Below are 21,696 nucleotides of genomic sequence, written 5' to 3' on the forward strand. Positions count from 1 at the left end.
TACAGGTCGATTTACTCAGAGAGAAGAAGAACTCATTAGGAATGCTGAAAAAACTGGATACAAAAGTTTTGATATAACAATCATAACAAAACTCATTACACATTTACCAGAAAAAATCCATTTTGAAACACATTTGTCATCAATAGCCAGAGTAAGAAATGAAATTTGTCATTTACCAAACACATTTATTACTCAATCGCAGTTTGAAACCTATTTTGATGAGCGCTGTGACATAGCCTCCGCCTTGGAAGAATACCTAAAGAAACCGAAGTCACTGGTACAGAAATTCCAGATCATATACGAAGTTAACACACCTTGCAAAAAAGGTAATATTCGTTATAAACGGACGGTGAGTACATAAGTGCCCTGTTTCCTAATTTGTGCTTCTGTTCTTTTTGATGTTTTAAAATGAAATCTATATGTTGAATCTACAGCAATTTTGACTTGATATTTGCCACACAATCCCTCATATCTATGTATTGAAATGAAACAATGAAAGTCTTGCTTTGAACACCTTTTTCTTTTGTTATATGTCCAAAAGAGTACGTCACGTTTATACTGTATTTTTGTTGTTTTGATATTGAAGCACTTGAAAAATTAGCGATGCACAGACCTACAGATTGTGTCATAAACCTGATCATTAATAAAGGCAAGAAATATGTATCTAAATAACTTAGATATTATTTGCTTCATGACTTCTTATACAGATGTTAACTTGATTTATTTTTAGAAGCTTTGATATACCATTGAAAGTACAAATATTTGGCAACTATAAAAACATAGGGGCATGCAGTATTTTTGGGCTTTTACATGTCATTGTTTACAAATAGTTATCAAAGGTACCAGGATTATAATTTTGTACGCCAGACGCGCGTTTCGTCTACATAAGACTCATCAGTGACGCTCATATCAAAATATTTATAAAGCCAAACAAGTACAAAGCTGAAGAGCATTGAGGATCCAAAATTCCGAAAAGTTGTGCCAAATTTGTGCCAAAAACAGTTACAAACACTGTTACAAACAAAAAAATTTGTGCCAAAGTTGTGCCAAAAACAGTTACAAACACTGTTGATTCGCACTTAATTCCTTTACTGATCCCCTTTACATTTCAACCCTGTTTTAAAAAAAATATTAGTACACTGAGTATTGAGGTTTTTAAAAAAATTTGGTTTACAAACATTATCTTCTGATCAGAAGAGCACCGGACCAATTTTATACATTTAATTCAATTCACATATTTATTATGACGTCATATAAACTCTTAACAGAAAGCTCTCCCTCAAATGGAAGGTCCTTGATGACGTATATTCGTACTTTATTTGGCCTTTTATAAAATTTTTGATTCGAGTGTCACTGATGAGTCTTTTGTAGACGAAATGCGCGTCTGGCGTAAATATCATATTTTATTCCTGGTGTCTATGATGAGTTTATTTGCAATTACTGGGTCGATGCCACTGCTAGTGGAGATTTATTTCCCCGAGGGTATCACCAGCCCGGTAGTCAGCACTTCTGTGTTGACTTGCATTATCATTGATATGTTTATAATTATAAATTAACTGTTAAAAACAACTAAGGCTATTCTACCTCAGGAAAAGATTACCTTAGCTGTATTTGGCAAAACCTTTAGGAATTTTTTTTATCCTCAATGCTCTACAACTTCATACTTTATTTGGCCTTTTATAACTTTTTTGGATTCGAGCGTCACTGATGAGTCTTTTGTAGACGAATCGCGCGTCTGGCGTAAATATTAAATTGTATTCCTGGTATCTATGATGAGTTTATATGTATTTACTGAATTTACTTCTACATGTCGAAAGCTCATAATTGAGATTGCCCAAAAGAATCATAAGTCTACAGGTATGTTTTAATGGGAAAATTCGACAATTCACATTTAACTAGTGGACACTTGTACATTACCTTGGTTGTTTAAAGATTCATATTATTTTATAAATAACTTGTGACAAGTTGTGTATTCACCCATATCAGATACCTGTAATATGACGTCATTTTTAATTATCTTGATCATAACACAGGGTTTCCGTTTGTCGTATTAGGACATCCCAACACAGTGTGATCTCATAGTGTGGCTAGAAGTGTTTAGCAATCATTGTAAACATACAGGATTTCTGCCGATATTGTTAGGATAAGTAGCACCTAATATTCTTAGAGTAAACGACAACAATTGTGCAATCATAGAATTATACAGTTAGAGATATATAGAATTTACGAGTCACGCCTACTCATATGATTATGACAGTCATTTTCTTAATCCAGGTAACTTTTTTAATATTAATGTTTATCATCATTATTTCACTTGTATTGTTTGAATATTACGTTAAATTTGTATTCTGATACCGATTCGAAGGCTTGTTGAATTATTCATGCTGTATAATTTTTGCACCTTTTTGTATAGTTATAGTTAAAAAGATCTGTATACAATTTCCAGTGAACTGAATATTTTTTTTAAATCACTTTAAAGAAACGAGGTAACACACTTCAGTGCGGCATGTAGGTATCCACTGGTAGAAAATAATGTGTCTGCATTATTCAATAACTCAAGAAAATGTTATTCCTTTTTTTTTTTTTAAATAAATGAGGCCGTTAGTTTTCTCGTTTGAATTGTTTAACATTGTCATTTCGGGGTCTTTTAATCTGACTATGTGGTATGGGCTTTGCTCATTGTTGAAGACCGTACGGTGACCTATAGTTGTTAATTTCTATGTCATTTTGGTTTCTTGTGGAGAGTTGTCTCATTGGAAATCGTACCACATCTTCTTTTTTATATTAAAAAGTAAATTTCAGATGAAACAAAGTGTATGTGGTTATATGCTAGGAAGAGTAGTTTCACATGGTGTATAAATGTCTTCAACTGCTGACTTGTAATGGACTTCTGCATTTTTCTACATAAGGAAATGTCTGTATCAATTCAGGAATATGACATTTGTTATCCATTCGTTTGTGTGGTTTAACTTTTGAATTTGTCATTAAATTTCCGATTAAAATCTTTCTTTTTAAATGATTTAATAGTGTACTGCTGTATGATCTTTTATGCAATGTTTGACAAGATAAATTCCTAAAATTGAACGCATGTCATGTTTTAAGCAGAACATTAAAATTTTGTAGTAATATATTACAGGTCACTTTTAATATAGTGTGTAGACCTGAGAACTATCAAAGACGAGAAGATGCAATTCTTTAAAACATCTACAACTAACTTAAAACTACTGGAGTGTAATACATATTTTGCTATACTGCACAAAATAGTATTTGATGATTTGACCGAGCTGCTAAGGAAACTGTTACAACACTCCATTGCTGATTCTCAGATAGAAGATTATTTCACGGCAGTTAGAGCGTTTATCGGTCGATTTACTCAGAGAGAAGAGGAACTCATCACTAATGCTGCAGGAACTGAATACCAATGTTTCGATATTACAATCCTAACAAAACTTCTTAGATATTTCCCCGAGAAAATCTATTTTGAAAGACATTTGTTATCACTAACCAGAATAAGAAATGAAATTTGTCATTTACCAAACACAGATATTACTCAATCGCAGTTTGAAACCTATTTTGATGAGTGTTGTGACATAGCCTCCGCCTTGGAAGAATACCTAAAGAAACCTAAGTTATTGGTACAGAAATTCCAGATCACATGCGAAGTTAACAAGCGTCCCAAAGAAGGTAATATTCATTAAACATGTCATTTGTAAATATATATAAATTATCAAAGTAAAGAATACGCAAAACCGACTAATAAAGTAAAGAATACGCAAAAAAATACCCCGAGTACAACGGTAATACACCAAATGTAATAAGCTTTTTTCACTATTTTTAATCAATGCTACTGTTCTTTTGAAGTTTTAAAAGAAAATTAGTTTTGCTCTAATTATTTCTCTACTTAGCATTCATTATTTTTACTCAAGTGTATATACAAGATGAGGTTAATTTTCGGAAGTATATCTGTATCAAAATAAGGTCAATATTATTGCAGCCTTGCTTTGTTTTGCAGGTAGGACTGAGTTGCAAATAGAAGCATTAAAGAATTCATTGACCGAACTGAATACTGGAGTAAGTTTGGTTTGTATTATTCACTAAAAGACAGTAGACTAGAAGACCTCAAAATTAATCGTACTACTGGAATATTGAGAATTGAAAGAAAAGTATTTGACTTTTCTTGTTAACCTTTGTATATTGTTGAAATGTATGTAATTGCAAATCTTGAATTAAATGAAAAACAGTAGGACTTTCAATTAATTTCCTTTCTTTAAGTTTACACATTAATTGGAAGCAGAAATGATAGATATGAAATTCTACAGTTTCAGGTAGATAAAGAAAGACTATATAACTTAGAGGAAAAGATTAGTCAGATAGATAAACAAACAGATGAAAGACATATACAAGTGGTTAATTTAAAGAAACTAGTACAGCAAGTAAGTTCTACGAGTCAATTTGTTCTTGAATAAGAAATCCAAACCTCAAGATTTATTAATTCAAAGAGAGTAATGTAAAATATGTGAAAGATTTATTATATTTTTTTCATCTTTCCATGATAAGACACGGTACTTTATAAACTTGATCAATTTGAAATATGCAGTGAAAATTTCTATTTACAGGTGAAGAACACATTTGATCCACCAGAAAAAGGGTATTGGTATCGAAATGCACAAGGTAACATTGCAATGCTTTTTTTGTAGAAAATGACAGCATGTCTAATAATGCATATATTTATAACTGTAACTTTATGTTCAATTCTAAATCAGGGAAAAATGTTAAGTTTACCGTTGAAGTACCTTAAAAATTGGTATATTCATTTTGTTGAATCAAACTTATGTTACTAGAATGTTGATTAAGAGTTTCTGACGTTTCTTAGATGACAATGCTTATGCATATAGGATATTTATTTCAGAAGGACTATATATCGAGCCTGATTTTCTCAACCGCAGAGAGACAGAACCGCCTGATAAGGTAAGGCCCAAATTTTTTATAGTAGGTAATTGGTAAAGTAATGGTCTGAAGTATTATGTTTACAAAACTGGAAAACTGGGGCCGGTTTCACGAAAGCTATCCTTAGACATTGTCATAAGATATATCTGAGGATATGTCTTATGATCCTCTCATGACTATCCTAGGACATATCTCAGACGTCGTCTCAAAGCTGTCTTAGGATGATATTAGCTACGACATCCTAAACCTGTAGGAAGTTCTTTAAATTTTCAGTTATAAACATAAATTTACGGGAAAAAATCATGTTAATGTAGATTGTCTTTACCATAAATCATACTAAACGTATTGATCAATATGATGACATAATTTGTAAAATTTATATGAAAAATAAATGTAATTTATATATAAATTATCTATAAATAATACACCAATATACATACGAAATTTTTAATACAAAATTAAGAAAAAAAGAATATAAATTGAAGACATTTTTTTAGGTACAAGTGAGTTGAATTCAATTTCCACTGTACTGGTTATAAAAGGTTAAAGGATAAAATCGTGCATTCTTGATATAAATACATCGATTTTTCAATGTTGACAACATACTTATCCGTCAATCTATTAAGATTACGCTATAAGCAGGAAAAGGAGAATAGATAATTAGATAATAAGACAAATTGCAAAATTAATATAAAAAAATAGTGTAATTTATATAAATAAACGTATAACTTTCCGAAGACCATCATAAGACACCTCTCGTGTTGTCCTAACTTTATGACCAACTTTAAGAGATGTCCTAATTAAGGACCACTTTGTGAAACCCACTTAGGACTAAGATATTTCGTAAGACCATCCTAAGACATGTCTTAGTCCTTAGACAGCTTCGTGAAACTGGGCCCTAAAGGCATATTGATCGGGTTAAAAAAAGATAGAATGGAAAACGTTTGCCAGACATTTGTTTTATGGAAAGGAAAACCAGATCAAGTAAAGAGATCAGTGGTAATATCGGAACATTGTGGTAGGTGTCTTAATATCCCTAATATTTACTATTTTTCTATACTGTTGAAATGTTAAAAACCAGAGAAAATGTTTTTCATATATTTTGGGAATGTAAGTTTGGACGAAATTTCTGGCTATCCATGATTGACTGGATTACGTGCTATGATATTTTCCTGCCTTTTAGCACAAAAAAAGTAATTTTAGGTGTGTCTGAGGATTTTTTTCACAGTTAAACAGTTGATCATTTTTTGTTGCTGTTTAAATACTATATATATACAAATAAAGAGATAAAAACATACTTATCTACACACGATGTTCCTTCAACTTGATTAATTCTTGATTTCAAAATTTGATTTATAATTTGGTATTCTCAACTTCTTTCTTACAGGCTATACAAGATTCTATTTTGGACATACCTGAAGTAGGAACAAAAACAGTTGAAATAGAAAGTTGCGAAAGGCACGAAAATATACAACATATTATTCCATTTTCTAGGTGAGATTTTTCAATTGATTCACTTGAAACAAATAATTTCCTGAAGCAAGCTAATAATGATACAAACACATTGAATACAAAACTTGAATCAGTGTTGGAAACAAATTGTTTATTTACAAATGGTAAGCATATATCTCCAATATCAAGATATTACTGATGGCAACAGTAACTTCAAAACATACGGAGTAGTTTCCAAAACAATTTCCAAAGTACTACGGTATGGGGTATAGTTTTGTATACATTAGTAGTTATGAAATAACTAATTTGCTTGTATTGTCCATATATTTAAAAAAAAAAATGCTAAATTCTTTTCAAAGCACAATTAATGATTTGTACAAGACCTATATAGTTAACACCGCTTTGGAAATTTTATAAAACATAAAACCAATTGTAAAGTTATCAGATATGCAGCTACCTCATATTTACTCTCTATTTCGTTTTCAGTTACAGTCTCCTCCAACAATTTTTTAATCTTGATTATTTGTACTATAAACTTACTCAAATGATTTAAATTTCAGTCCAACATGTCATCTGGAGTCCTTAAATGCATGTGCAGACCACGATTATAGAACAAGTACTAACACAGATCCAACTGCCATAGTAACATGTGGGGATCATTCAGCAGCTTTTACAACAATAAAATCTGCGTTTTGGGATGGGAGAAGTTCAAATGAAATTGAAGGATCGGTGGTTCATCTAAAAGGTGGATCAAATCATATATGTGAATTGGGTCAGTCAAGTTCCTCCCACGTAGGAATTGTTGAAAATAAAAGCGTTTTACAAATCTCAAGTATGTTGGTTGATACGATTATTCAACTTTCAGATGAAGAGTTTGGGGCTTTTCAAAGTCAGAGTCAGGATAATCTAGCAAAGACAGACAAAGAACCATACCACACGAATCAAATTTCAAATAGAAAACAGATACAAGTAGGAGGCTCTTTAGCAAATACAGATCTGCATGCAGTGTATCCACTTCCTTCTCAGAGCAACGTTTCTAACTCGAATGGAATTGATATTCCTCAAAATTATAAAAAGAAATCAACCAAACCACACTGGTTGAGAAAAGGATTATCTTTGATACCATCCAAAACAAAGCAACTGTGTGACTACATATGTTCATCTAAGAGAAACAGGTATGGAATATGTTGTATTTATTATTTTCATGAAGGCAAATTCGTTTTAAATTAAACGAACGTTAATCACTGCTAGAATGACATTTATTCCTGTTTACACATGTGGACAGGAAAGTCAATAATGAGGATTCGATTTTAATATCGTACGTCTGAGTTTGTACTACTGTGCACGATTAATACCAAGGGCATGCTTTAAGTTTTCCAAATTTTTAGACAATTGATGCAAAATTTATTTTTAAATATATTTGAACAATTGACAGAGTGTACAAGATGAGAATTTAAACTATATCTCATAATTTATATAAACTTTGATAAAAGATGAATAATATGTTCACTGATTCAATGTGGTAATTGTTAGTCTAACTTCTTTTACATTTAGAAAAAGTGAGAAGAGAAAAAAGAAAAATAAGAGGTTGAATGATCTTAATGTAGATTGGAGACTGGATGATAGAGAACTGAATAAAGAATTTGAGAGTGACATTTATCAAGGTAAACCGGTACCAACTTCAATCATTCTAATATGTTTATGAAATATCTGAAAACCTTGGAGTTGAAAAAATAAGTTTTAGAAGAGAATAGTCCAGGTTGATCAATACGTTAGTGCATTTCATTCACAACTTTTACTGAATAAACTTTACCAAAAAAAGCCTATATTCCACTTAAATCAGTTTTGTACTTAGTCAGGAATATGGTTCGTTTATATGAATATTGGCTATTGTTGCACTTCAGTCTTTCTGTTATTACTTCGATGTGTTGCCTCGGTTTCAGTTCATACACAGGTTTGTTTTCTCTCAATCGATTTATGACTTTTGAACGCAACATCACTTGCCGTATATTATACTGTATTGTTTAAGTAAATATTTTTTCTCTTATTTGTAGATCTTGGCAGCTACTGTGGAACTTCAGTGGTTCTCCATTCCAACGACGACAATGAAAATGCTTGGAATTTTCAAATAGAATTGAAAAAAGGAGTGCCTAACTTGCAAATAGAATTTCAAGGTGAAGTGTGTTTACCAGGACAATATCAGTCAAATGTAAACCCGTATTTGAAAAGACAGTACATTTTTGTTATAATATCTAAAAACTACAAAAATTCAGCAGATTTTCAGGGCATTGTAAATAAATGCCTCTGTATGTGCTTAAAAAAGGGTAACAAATATGGACAGTGTATACCAGTTTTAATGACAAAACAAGATAAACTGCCAGAGGAGTTTTTGGGAAAGAAGATAGTGCATTTCTATGATGAAAATTCAATGAAAAATCTGTTCCAGTCAATTTAGTATAAAAGTATGACCTTACCAGGACAAGACCAGCAACCAGAATATAGTGCTTCTTTCATGATAATGAATTGAATTATGGAAATTTGTTTGTTATTCGATAGTTCTTTATCTGTTATTTAAAGTCAGTTTTCTTTAACAAATACTAATTAATAAAATTGATGAGAATTTTAAAAAAGAAAATGAAATGAACATAAAGTCTAAAAGAACTACAAAATGCATTTGTGCAAATAAATAACTAAACAAACAAACAAAGTTTTTAATTTCTTTGAAATCCATCTGATTATTTTTCTTTCAACTATTTATTTATTCATAAAATTTTGTTTCTTGTTTTTCTGTCTTTTCTTTATTTTAAATTCAAAATAATCTACAGACATACTTATAATATATATCTGATATATCTTTATATTTTACTACAATGTACTTAAAAACCAGCGTCCACCAGCATATAAGGTTCGGTACTTGATGTTTTCCAACTAACAAATGTACAGATTTCAATAAAATATGATAAATTGAGAAAAAAGAAAAAAATGAACATCAAGTGCTAATGAAATGGATTTAAGTGCTCATTATTTTGTTTAACAACCATCTGCATGTCGATTTTACTGCTAGTTGACTGCAATTGTTATGTGTATCTAGTTTGAAATATTTTAGTTGACAAAAACGTATTTTATATATTTATATATGGTAATCCTGATGCACATAATTTCGATCGGTCTCTGTGTGCTTCTTTCGTAAAGTAGGCAGTTATGGCTTTTAACGTTTTATACCCAGTCGGAAACCCGGTTGAAATATAACAAAAGAATCGAAGCTCTTTGTTAGAGAAGGCGATAAATGTTTACTGTATTGTTTACTATAGTGACAAAAAATTAAAAAGTTAATAGAATCAAACAAAATTACAATTTTCTTCTCAATTACGAGGTGTTTTATTTTAAAAACATTATTTGCATAAGTTTTCAATTTATCTAGTACAAAGTTAAGCATAACAATTCGATATCAAGTTGACGACATGGGTATCTTTCAAGTTGGATGAAGAAAATGCATAACCTCCGATTTTCTTGAAAAAATTACCACAGACGGAAAACATATCAATCTATTAGTTCATTAATTTTCGTGTCTCCCCTTCTATTATATGACTCAAGAAAAAAATTCCAAAAAATGGGCAACAATTGAATTGAAAAGAGAAAATAGAGTACACCTTTTTATGTGAGGGCGTGTTTGAGTTGAATATTTTGTCTTGATATCGTACAAAGTAAGAATATTTCATACATCGTCTCGCTTCAGATTCTATCATTTTTATATATCAAAGCTACAGGTTGACTTTATAACACAAAGAAATCACAGTACTAAAAGATGAAATATATAGGTCGAGTGAAATACCAATCTAATGAGTCACAAAACAGAGAAGGTGTGTTTGAATAGTTATTTTTTTTACTGAAAGTACTTGACGACAGTCTTTCAAGTTGGATGATAAAAATGCATATCTTAGAAAATTTTTATTTTTTTGTGTGTGATAACTAGGGTCTTCATACACTGAAAAATCTAGTCTGCCCTTCAACAAAATATTTAATTAGAACTTTTTTTAAATGTTTATGAATTTTCGAAAATTCAATCTGACAACCGATCAGACAATAGTTTAAAGTTGAATCAATGCAGACAAGATCATTAACTGATGCTCATTAGCCAGTTGATACATTTGTCTTTTAAAATACAACTGAAATATAAGGATCGTAATGGTGCAATGTGGATAAATCTATCGGTTTTCAAGAGCAAAATTGGTAGCGTCATCCCTACCATGGCTTCCATTTCTACGAATGTGAAAATGAACTGGCGTAATGGGGAGATAATTTTGACGAAGTAGAGTCCTGACTGTACCTTGTGGGTTTTCTGACATGTTGAGCAGGATCTTTCCCTTTCGGATCACCTGAGATCTCCTGGATTTTTTTATGAGGTTCGTGCTGTCTTTAGTTTTCTTTGTTGGATTTTATGTACCAAAATTGTCTGTCTGTTCGTCGTTTTCTGTTTTCTGAAACGCGCGTCTGGCGTATAAAATTATAATCCTGGTACTTTTGATAACTATTTGTCATGGCATTTTTAAGTTTATTTTCGACTTATGAGTTCTAATATCTCTTTGATATCTTTCATCTCTCTTTTTGGTTGGGCAACGATGTTGACGAGAGAAAAAAAAATGAAATGCGTTTATGGTGCATGAAGTTAATTTTTATATCTTGTAATATTTGAATCATAAGTACATAGATGATTTAACGATTTGAAAAGATGTTAAAAAAGAATACTTAATGGATGTTTTAAAATACCAATATTACACATTGCATTTGTTTAAAAGTATATGAAAAGACTGATATTTCACTATGATAATATAATGAAAAGCTGTAATGTCAACGCAAATAGATTAGATGTATGGAAACCGAAATGATACTGGTATAGTTTTTACTGGGTTCCCAATGTATTTTGAGAGATCACATCAATATATCATCATACATTTGACATTGGAGACAAAATGAAACCAAAATGAACCAAACATAGTATATACGTACTATAAAAACCTTTTATGGTGATCCATTTACTTAAAAGTAAAAACACAAAAATACCGAACTCCGAGGAAAATTCAAAAAGGAAAATATATCTAAGTGTCACAGATATCATAAAGGAAAGTTAACAAAGAAAGTCCTTTATCGAATGGCAAAATCAAAAGCTCGAACAGTTCAAACAAATGAATCCTGACTTGGTACAGCAATTTTCTTATTTTCGTATGTATAAAATGGTAGATTAAAACTGATTATAAGCTAGTTAAACCTCTCACTTTTATGTAGTCGCATACAGTTCAATTAAATTGCTATTAAACTTGTTACACGATGATGACTGCTGTACCCATATTTTGACTATTTTATTTATTGTGTCTGTTTAGTTAACACATCATTGTAAATATAACGGAATTTGATCAGACTGTCATCAAAGTGAGAGGGTTAGCGCTATAAAACCAGGTTTAATCCACCTTTTTTTACCTTTGAAAATGCCTGTACCAAGTCAGGAATATGACAGTTCTTGTCCATTCGTTTTTAATGTGTTTTGTTATTTGATTTTTCCATGTGATTATGGACTTTCCGAATTGATTTTCCTCTAAGTTCAGTATGTTTGTGATTTTACTTTTTGCATATACATTAAGTAATTCTAAAAATTACAAAAAAAATACAAAAAAATAACGAAGCACGCGATTTGTGAGTCTTTTGTGTTCAACATCAAATTTTAAACAAAAATGACCGCAAGTTATACTGAAATGTTCATGACTTAATTTCGCTTTAGATTTGTTTGTGAAATGGATCGCTGATTTCATATGCTTCTTGGATGATATGTGTTATGTGTTATGTGTATACGTGTTATTTTTTCGTTATCACATTTAAATGTTGCAAAAAAAAATTATGTAGACCGAGACACTTATATCTAATTTTTGTGATTGTCAGGGGTTCTTATTACAAACAAAAGTCTAAGATAAGAATAGAAGATAGGTATTTACTCTACATCTTCAACTGGTACAAACATGTATAAGCACAATTAAAAAAGAATAATCTTTCGATTATATGATGATTTCACCTCTGAATATACTTAATCTTTCAAAAGACACATTGGAAATGTATGTGTTATTCCATTCAAAACAAATCCCGATGTACTTAGACAAAAGAAATTTATTTTATGAATTGTCATATGCAAAGATTACAGTCCATATTGAGAGACCCCGACATACTGTTACCCGGATTTGTATTTTTTTCTCTATCAATATATGAATTTTGAACAGCGGTATACTACTGTTGCCTTTATGTATACTGATGTTGCCTGAAATCGTTCGGTTGTTGTCAGCAGCCAGTGACACACTAGATAATATTTAAATCCTTTCAACTGTCTTTGAATTCAGAGGAGGGTAAAGATTCAAGAAAAACAAATCAATATACTAATAACATACCCCACCAAACGACATACGTACAAGTCTATTTTTTGATAAAATGTTCCCTCCTCTCCCGTCCTTACATAACAATTAAATAAAATGTGCATGATTTGATTTGCAGCAGGCCAAGTTTACGAGTATATTCCATCTACGCCAGGGACTTACAACCTTACGACTTTTCAAGGTGCGCCAGAGGGTTGCATCCTGTTCTGCAAATCATGTTCTGCTAAATTTAGATACACGTATTTACAAAGCCATAACGAAATAGTAAATGTTGAAATTCCCAAATACATATGTCGTTTGAGGGTATTCATTTATTATTTTTTCTAACATAAAAACAGGCATTGTATAAGCATTCAATCACAATAACAAGAAAAGTAAAATTTAGAAAGTAAAAATACATACAAGTAACACATTTCAAATTCAGTAAATTATCAAGAAAATAGTTCAAAGTTCATGGCTGTTGCCATTTTTGCAATTCATTGGTAATCCTGTAAAAAAGTAAAATAAAGTAAATGTAAAGTAACATGGTTATCATTGGCAATTAACAAAAGGCATACATTATACACAATTATATGTAGTGTTAGATATGAAAACTTTATATGTCTTTAAATGCTGTGTCGCTCAATCTTTTTGGTTTTGTTCTCTGTTTCTGTGTCTTAATCGCCTTGAATCTTTGAACTAGACCCACAATTTATTTACTTGGTAAAATTTTAATTGCAGTTCATGACCGTCAAATTTTAAAGAAAAAAACCCATGTTTATTATAAGAGTTAAGTATACTCCTGAATGTCTTTTTGTTGTGGGGATACAAAAGTACCCATCCACTTCCACTTTGTATTTCTATTTGTATCCATCAGGTGAGTTCAGCCTTTTCACATGATGTTTATAATATATTTTTATGTTGACCTGTTAAAGCAGTGTAATCCAGTTGTTGTTGTTTGTTCATTATTTTGCACATAAATTAAGCCGTTAGTTTTAAGGTTGAATTGTAAATATATTTGTCATTTCAGTACCTTTTATAGCTGACTATGCGATGTGGACCTGCTCATTGATAATGGTCAAACGGTGACCAATAGTTGTTAATTTCTGTGTCATTTGGTCACTTGTGGATAAGATACTTTAGTAGTTGTCTCATTGGCGATTTTAGTCTCTGATGCATGATTTTTTTATTATTAATTGGTTTTGGCTTTTAACTAGCTGTCAGTAACTGCGAGTACTCTCAAATCGTATTTTCTTGTTAACTCGACCTGTTGATACTGTTTATAATGCTTTTTGTTATTTTTTATTTATATGGATCTTGTATGTACACCAGCTTTGATTATTTGTAATATCTTCAATTTTTCACTTATTCTTACTCCATTTGTATAAACTTAAAGATTATAATTATTTTTCTTAAAACCGGTTTTTTTCTAAAGTGAATATTGATTGGTTAAATATTTCTCAGTGATGTCCTGCCATGGCTTTGTTTGAATTTGTTTGTTAGCTTGTTGGTCATGAATGTTTGTCTCTAATATTTAATTAACTGTGGATTTGTATTCAGATATCGCAGATCAAATTTATTCGTTCATTGTGTAATCATACGTTTTTTGATTGAGTTAAGTCTGCCAATTAATATTTTATCGTGTGTTTTTCTATGTTGTGATGTTATGCTATTGTTTCAGAAAAAGGGAGCAGGTTTGGATCCATTAAAACGTTTAATCCCGCTGAAAATGTTTGCACCTGTCCTAAGTCAGGAATCTGATGTACAGTAGTTGTCGTTTGTTTATGTAATATATACGTGTTTCTCGTTTTATTTATATAGATTAGACCGTTGATTTTCCAGTTTGAATGGTTTTACACTAGTAATTTTGGGGCCCTGTATAGCTTGTTGTTCGGTGTGAGCCAAGGCTCCGTGTTGAAGGCCGTACTTTAACCTATAATATGGTTTACTTTTTAAATTGTTACATGGATGGAGAGTTGTCTCATTGGCACTCACACCACATCTTCCCATATCTATGTCCCATCTTCTTTTTTTGTATCATAATGGGGTCAGATCTTAAAAAAAGAACTATTTACCTTTTAAATCCATAAGCCTTGATGACTTTTCAAGAATATTCCGGGCAAGGTTAATCTGGCGATGTAGGCACTCGGTTGTTTTGTTTATTTGTTCAGCTGTTGTAAATAAATGGACAGATTTAAAGCTAAATTTTGAAAATGAGTATACATTACCGTTAACGATAAATTCGAAGGAGCATTTACGTACAGAGTGCAAATATAAAAGCAACATGTATTTTCTATTGAATAAAAAACCTTATTTTTCTTTAAAACATATAGTATAAATAGACTTATCGTAATGGGCTTTTGAAGACATCAATCATATGATATACATACAGAACATTTTCATCAATTTTCACAGCTTTTGATAACTATTTTACTTTTAAAAATTCGCGAGATCTTTAAGAAAAAATTCAAATTATTTACAAAAACTTGAGATTACAAATTTGATATCATCATTTAAAAGGGAACCAAACAAAGGCACATTTTTTTCATTAATTATACATGATATAATACTTTTAGGAAAGGAATGCTAAAAATACAAACACTTACCAGAGTAGAGCCCAGTGCGTTGGATTTTCCCTACAACGGTGTTATCTTGATGATTCAGAAGGGCTTTGTTAAGGATTCTCAGTTTGCTTGTGTTTTCATTTATTGTTGTTTTCCAACTAATAATTTCATGTTCTAATTTATTTTCAGCGTCAAGTTTTTCGTCTTGTTTAATATAAATTTTCTGTACATGTTTCAGGATGTCTTGCGTTCTGGTGGTTCTGTTTTTTTGTAGTCGCCAAAGAAGAGCTACAAAGGAGAGGGTAATCCGATTGACAGAATATAGTTATAAAAATTTGATTTCCCCCCACTAGTCTTTTGTAGTATTAAAAAAAACTTACCGCTGTAATGGCGAGTCAACTTAAAGATGTTATATTTTTTTTATGAAGCACTCTTCAACTAAATATTCAATAAAACGAAAAGGTGACAGATAATGGTATAACTTGACATGCCCAAAAGGACAAATAGCTAACCATGGTTTTACTCATTGATAAAGGCATTACGGTGACATACAACTTCTTGAATCAACGTCATTTTGGAATATGGTGGATAGTTGTCTCATCAGTGGCAATCAGGCCATATTTATAATATCAGGTCAGTCTCGACTCCAAATTTAAAAGTATTGTTCAGCAAATATTTTGGACGTCATTGAAAACCCAAACGTAATAAAAACATTTCATGTATTAAAAAAAAGTCGAAGTATGTTTAAAGGATTAAAAAATTATAGAAAGATGCTCTTTACACATATCCTTCGCTAAAAAGTCTTCGTAAGTCATAAATGAACTGCTTTTTTCATCGAGATGGGCCCTTTATAGCTTGTTGTTCTGTGTGAGCCAAGGCTCCGTGTTGAAGGCCGTACATTAACCTATAATGGTTTACTTTTTTAGATTGTTATTTGGATTGAGAGTTGTCTCATTGCCACTTACACCACATCTTCCTATATCGATGTATAGCTATCATACATATCCAAGTTAACGATATGGACTAAGCTACAGGAAAAACCGTTACCATTACCGCCTATGTAAAAACAAACAAAGATATTGACCCAATTGCTTTTTTCATCAAGATGACCGTGGGGTCTTACCGATGTATGGCTATCGCCTAAATTTCCATTATGCAAATTAGTTTTTGGTTTTCAACCGATCTATGTAAATTATAGATATGCGGACATTATCTAGTGCAAAACAACATTCCTTATATCTTGTTTCAAATTCATTTTTCCAATAGACACCCCTATAAACATTCATCCAATGTTCAGTACTTCAGTACTTTGATTTTTCTTAACAGTTAAAGATAATTTGTAGACCGCAAAAAAGATATTGGTAACACGCGCTTAACTTTTGTTAAATCAAAGAGGAAAATGTGTGAGACACAAACTGTACAATAAAAAAGATATTGTATAAGTTCCGATGAGAAAACTCTTTACTAGAGACAAATTGACACAGAAATAAACAACTATAGTATAGGTCACCGTACGGCCTTCAACAATGATCAAAGCCAATGCTGCATATTCAGCTACAATGTGCCTGTTTTGTATATGTTACCTGATAACTTACCATTCATTTCATCATTACATCCATCAATTTGCCATTGTCCATGTTTATTTATATTGTGTAAAACTTTCATTTCTGCAAATAAATGAAATTAAAACAGCATCAAAATTATTGTATTTTGACAGTACTTTGACAGATATAGTTTTAAAAAAAAAGATAATACTCCGTAACCCCACGACCCTGCATCGTAGTTTTTTTTTATTTAATGTTAGAATGTTAACATTTAGCCGAGAATTCCATGTACTAATAGAAATGGTAGGTTCCTCCTTTAACTTCGATAGGGTATATAAACCTTTTCTACGCATTTAAGGTTTAAGCTTTGCCTTAGCATGAAGAACGACAATAAAGTAGTTGTTCCATCTCTTAAGGTTTCATTAGGTGCATGTGTATCAATATTTTTGTTATTAAAACGCCACGTATACTTTCTTACAACTAAACAATCATAAAACTATATTCTAGCCATACAAACCTTTCAGTAACTTTGAATTTGTGAACTGCTCCTTAAGAAGGGTAACTATGAAGTAAGTGGCCAGGATACATAGCACATACTTCAGTTGTAGTTTGCCAATAATACTGAAGCTGTGAGAAAAGAAATAAAAAATGTTAAAAAAGAACATATTGATAATACACAAAGCAACACAAATGTATAATGTTTTGTTTTTCTTCAAACTTGGTTTGGCAAAACGTAATGACCAGTATTTATCAAGGAAAATTAAGCAAAAATCATCATTTAAACTTAACTCATCTATTGTAAGAAGTCTTTGTTTTTTTCACCATTTTCAAATACTTAAAATTAGAAACTCTTACCTTAACACATCCCAATTAATTATTGGACGATCCTTTACTTTACTGATGTCTATCGGACGGCAGACAATCACATTTGATAGCATCAAAATGATTACTGCAGCATACATCTTTCGAATTGGTGACATCTTTAACGTTACTAAGATGGTAACGTTTACATCACAAACAATGCGCAGACAGCAACGCCACCAACGTCAAATATACTTCTTTTCTTAACTGTGGTATTTTGTGATATTTGCTTTTTACGGTAAAAAATTGCTAGATAGAAGAATAAATAAATCATGTAGCCATGAGTGTCCCATTTCCGTGGTTCAACTATAAACCAATATGAAGCATTGTTGGTTATACAATATAATTAAACGGAAAATTCACAAAATGAAAACTGACACCATTGCCATGTTTCCGTGAATGATTACTCATCATCCATATATATACAGAGCACATAAGGCAACTGTTAACATACATTGATTAAACAAGTTCAAACTCTATTCTTTATCAGTAAGTGTCACATCATGAAATATTGGCCACTGGACATTGAGCACACAAACATTAATTGATTTGTTTTGATAATTGGTTTCGAAAATATCTGCTAAAACACTTGCGTTATTCAATAACTACATACAGGGATGGAACACACAATTCAAAAGGAAGTAATTTAGTAGGAATAAAAAGAGGTTTAAAACAGAGATGGGTCCGATTACTTTCAATGTAATTGATTAAATTACAATTACTTTGTCATTTGTACGATTAAATTAAATTAACGATTACATCATTTCTGAAAGTGTCTGATTAAATTAATGATTACATTGGCAAAGTAATCATGATTACATCTGATTACAATGAATAAAAAAAAACATTTTGATTGATGTGAATGAATCAACGTTTAATATAACTTTTGCACTTTTTCAAAATGACTTTGTTTTTGTATAATATAAAATGACAACCTCAAACTTCATCTATTTAACATGTTTAATAAACCATAAAAGTTCACTACAGACATACATGAACATTGTGTCACCCATTACACTTTATCATCATTGATCTCTGAATTATTTTGACTTCAATTGAATCTGGCTTTATAAAGAGTTTGCTGTTTGTCTTCTGACCTCTTCCAAACATTAAATGTATTTCATGGTGCAGTTTATGAAAGTTAAAATATGGATGAAATAAAGTTACCAAATAAAAACTATGTAAAATTTTAATAGAATTGTTTAAACAAATTGTTAACAAAATACAATACTATAAATCAATGCATTTTACATGTCCAGTCCAAGTACACACTTATATTATTTTTAAACAAGATATTTGTCCAACTTTTTATTTAGTTTGTGCTAATTAGATAAATTTTCACATGCCTGATTAATCTTTTATTTTATATATTGTCCTACAGCTACATTATGTATACTCATTTGGCAATTGCAATAAAAACAAACCTTAATTGGTTTCCTACCTGTCAATTCATAGTTGACAAAAGTCACAATATTAACAAAAGATTATAGTTCAGGGTTAAAGAAAAGTATAATAAATGTATTACTTAAATATAATAGTTTTTGACCAAATATATATGTACATCTTTAAATTGTGAATATATGTTTACTAGGGACATAAAATTGTATTACATGTCTCTTCTTATGCTAATGATGACTTTTAAATACTGTAACAGTTTATTTTTTACTGATGTATACAAATCAATTATAAACATGCTTTGTAAAGTAAACCAAACTATCTTAACTTGTTGAATATTCATTCTATAAGAAGAACAAAAAGGTTCATTTGTTGACCATAAACATAGTTCAAGATTTTTTTCATTGTAATCAGAATGTAATCATAAAGTAATCAGGATTACAGGGCATTTTGGAAAGTAATTGATTAAATTAAATTACATGTAATCAGATTTTTGGCTGATTAATGATTACATGTAATTTAATTTAAATTGTAACCAATAACAGCTGATTAACGATTACAATAACAATTACATTGAATGAATGAATTTTATTTCTCATAAACTACAAGTTACATAGTTACAGAGAATATATAAGCAATTACATAAAATTACCCCAAGTCTGGTTTAAAATGTAATCAATGATACACCAATAGAAAAAATACATCTACATGCAGGTCAAAACAGTTCTTTGTCTTAGGTTAACAAAATGAATTTTCATTTCACCTTTTTCTTCATGAGACATTTTGATTTAGTATACTGCACGCAAAATGCCAGATTTTGATTAGCTAATACGAGGTAAACAATTTACTCTATCACATGGCTGAGCTGGAGACAATTTGATTTTAATGTAACCCTTTCGTCCAGAACACTCAAAAATCGATAATGTAAAGGACAACGAATTGAACTGACATCAAGTAATTAAAGACAATGCTTAAGTTCAACGTTTTGGTTGATTTCATTATTTGACTGTCAAAATTAAAAAAAAATGAAACAACTGGCTCGCCTCCGTTTATATTTCTAATATCCGTGACTTCAATGTGAAGGATTTATAAGAGCAAAGAATGGTCGGCTTGGAATAAGAATAATGTGACTGTAACCTTGCGAACTAGCACATTAAAAAATCAGGATTAGTGTGTCAATAAAATACGAAGCAGGGTTCATCAATCCAGAAACTCAAATAGAACTTTTAATGGTTCCTTCTCCACAAAGCATATAATTTATGTGAACTAGCAGAAACTGATTTGACTTTCAGAATAATGTGTTAAAATAGTGATTTGTCTTACTGTGGACTCTCATCATGTGACCTAGCTCATAATTTTGTTGTTGTCTCAGTTTATATATGTACCTGTACCATGGCAGGAGCCTGTAATTCAGTAGAAGTCGTTTGTTGCTGTATATCATATTTATTTTCCTTCATTGTTTTGAACATAAATCAGACTGTTTGTTTTCTAGTTTTACATTTCGGTTTCTATGTGGTATGGTTTTGATCATTGTTGAAGACTAAACAGTGACCTATATATGTCATTTAGTCTCTGGCAGAGAGAGTTGTCTAATTGGCAATCGTACTAAACCTTATTTTCATATGCTTTTGAAAATTGCTTAATTTATAGAAACCTGATTTGACATATTTGCCACTGGACATAGAGCAACCAACAATTATAACATGACGTCCTTTGATCGCTTTAAGTACACACCCGTGATAAATATGATTATACTTCAATCAGCTATTTTACTTTACAGATTTAGACAATATACGTATAGTGTCTTGAAATATAAAAAATGAAGTGAGGCTTAGAAACGGTGAAAATGCGAGGTTCAACAACTGGTATTAATTAAAAACATTTTCCCTTTCTAATTCCTTAATATGTCAATGTCTTACCACCTGGACTATGCTCATAAGGAAATCCCCAAAATGGTACCCCAAGAGGGAAATTCTGTTTTTCTTCTATTTCCTCACTTTAAGAAACATCAGTAATGCTTAAACCTGGAAGCATTTTTTAGGCAAAAACAGTTCGGCGTGAGCCAAGGCTCCATCTTGAAGGCCGTACTTTGACACTTTGACCTTCAACTATTAAAATTAAGATGAAACTGGCGTTCTGACCGCGGATTTGTTTCTCAATGTGGCTACAATTAACCCGTTTTCCTTCGATTTCCTCACTTTAAGAGACATCAGTACTGCTGAATCCTGGAAGCAATTTTTATGCAAATAATTATCATCTGTGTTTAAAGACTTTTTTTGTTAGAAATCAAACTGGTAAGTTAAAAAAACATTTAAAGCAAGATCATAGAACCATGCAGAGACATATAATATATCGTTTCTGGTAGAACGAAAAGATAGTTTTTTTTTTATCGAGGACCTTGAATTTCAACATTTTTGAAAGCTGAGTTAACAGACATATGTGTAAAACTACAATCAGGGAATTTCTATTCTAGTATAAACTTAGTATAGAAAGTTCCTGCTTCAACGAATGGGAGTGTTTTTAAAACTACTAAGGCATTGA

The 21,696-nt window shown here is 31.0% G+C and overlaps 2 protein-coding genes across 2 annotated transcripts; one reads left to right on the forward strand and one right to left on the reverse strand.

Annotated features, from left to right (window-relative positions):
• The first annotated feature begins 3,136 nt into the window (after positions 1-3,136).
• On the forward strand, positions 3,137-9,106 carry LOC139516591 (uncharacterized). The gene is made up of 9 exons (XM_071306782.1): positions 3,137-3,684; positions 4,013-4,071; positions 4,320-4,433; positions 4,617-4,671; positions 4,910-4,968; positions 6,335-6,441; positions 6,960-7,574; positions 7,954-8,063; positions 8,454-9,106. Exons 1-9 carry the CDS (start codon positions 3,186-3,188, stop codon positions 8,852-8,854), a joined length of 2,019 nt encoding a protein of 672 aa, XP_071162883.1. The 5' UTR covers positions 3,137-3,185; the 3' UTR covers positions 8,855-9,106.
• Positions 9,107-12,811: 3,705 nt separating this feature from the next.
• On the reverse strand, positions 12,812-17,897 carry LOC139516592 (uncharacterized). The gene is made up of 6 exons (XM_071306783.1): positions 17,755-17,897; positions 17,417-17,526; positions 16,951-17,022; positions 15,398-15,643; positions 14,867-14,962; positions 12,812-13,300 (listed from the first exon to the last, which is right to left on the reverse strand). Exons 1-6 carry the CDS (start codon positions 17,877-17,879, stop codon positions 13,257-13,259), a joined length of 693 nt encoding a protein of 230 aa, XP_071162884.1. The 5' UTR covers positions 17,880-17,897; the 3' UTR covers positions 12,812-13,256.
• Between the last annotated feature and the right edge of the window lie 3,799 nt (positions 17,898-21,696).

The sequence above is a fragment of the Mytilus edulis genome, chromosome 3, assembly GCF_963676685.1.
Source record: "Mytilus edulis chromosome 3, xbMytEdul2.2, whole genome shotgun sequence".
NCBI lineage: Eukaryota > Metazoa > Mollusca > Bivalvia > Mytilida > Mytilidae > Mytilus > Mytilus edulis.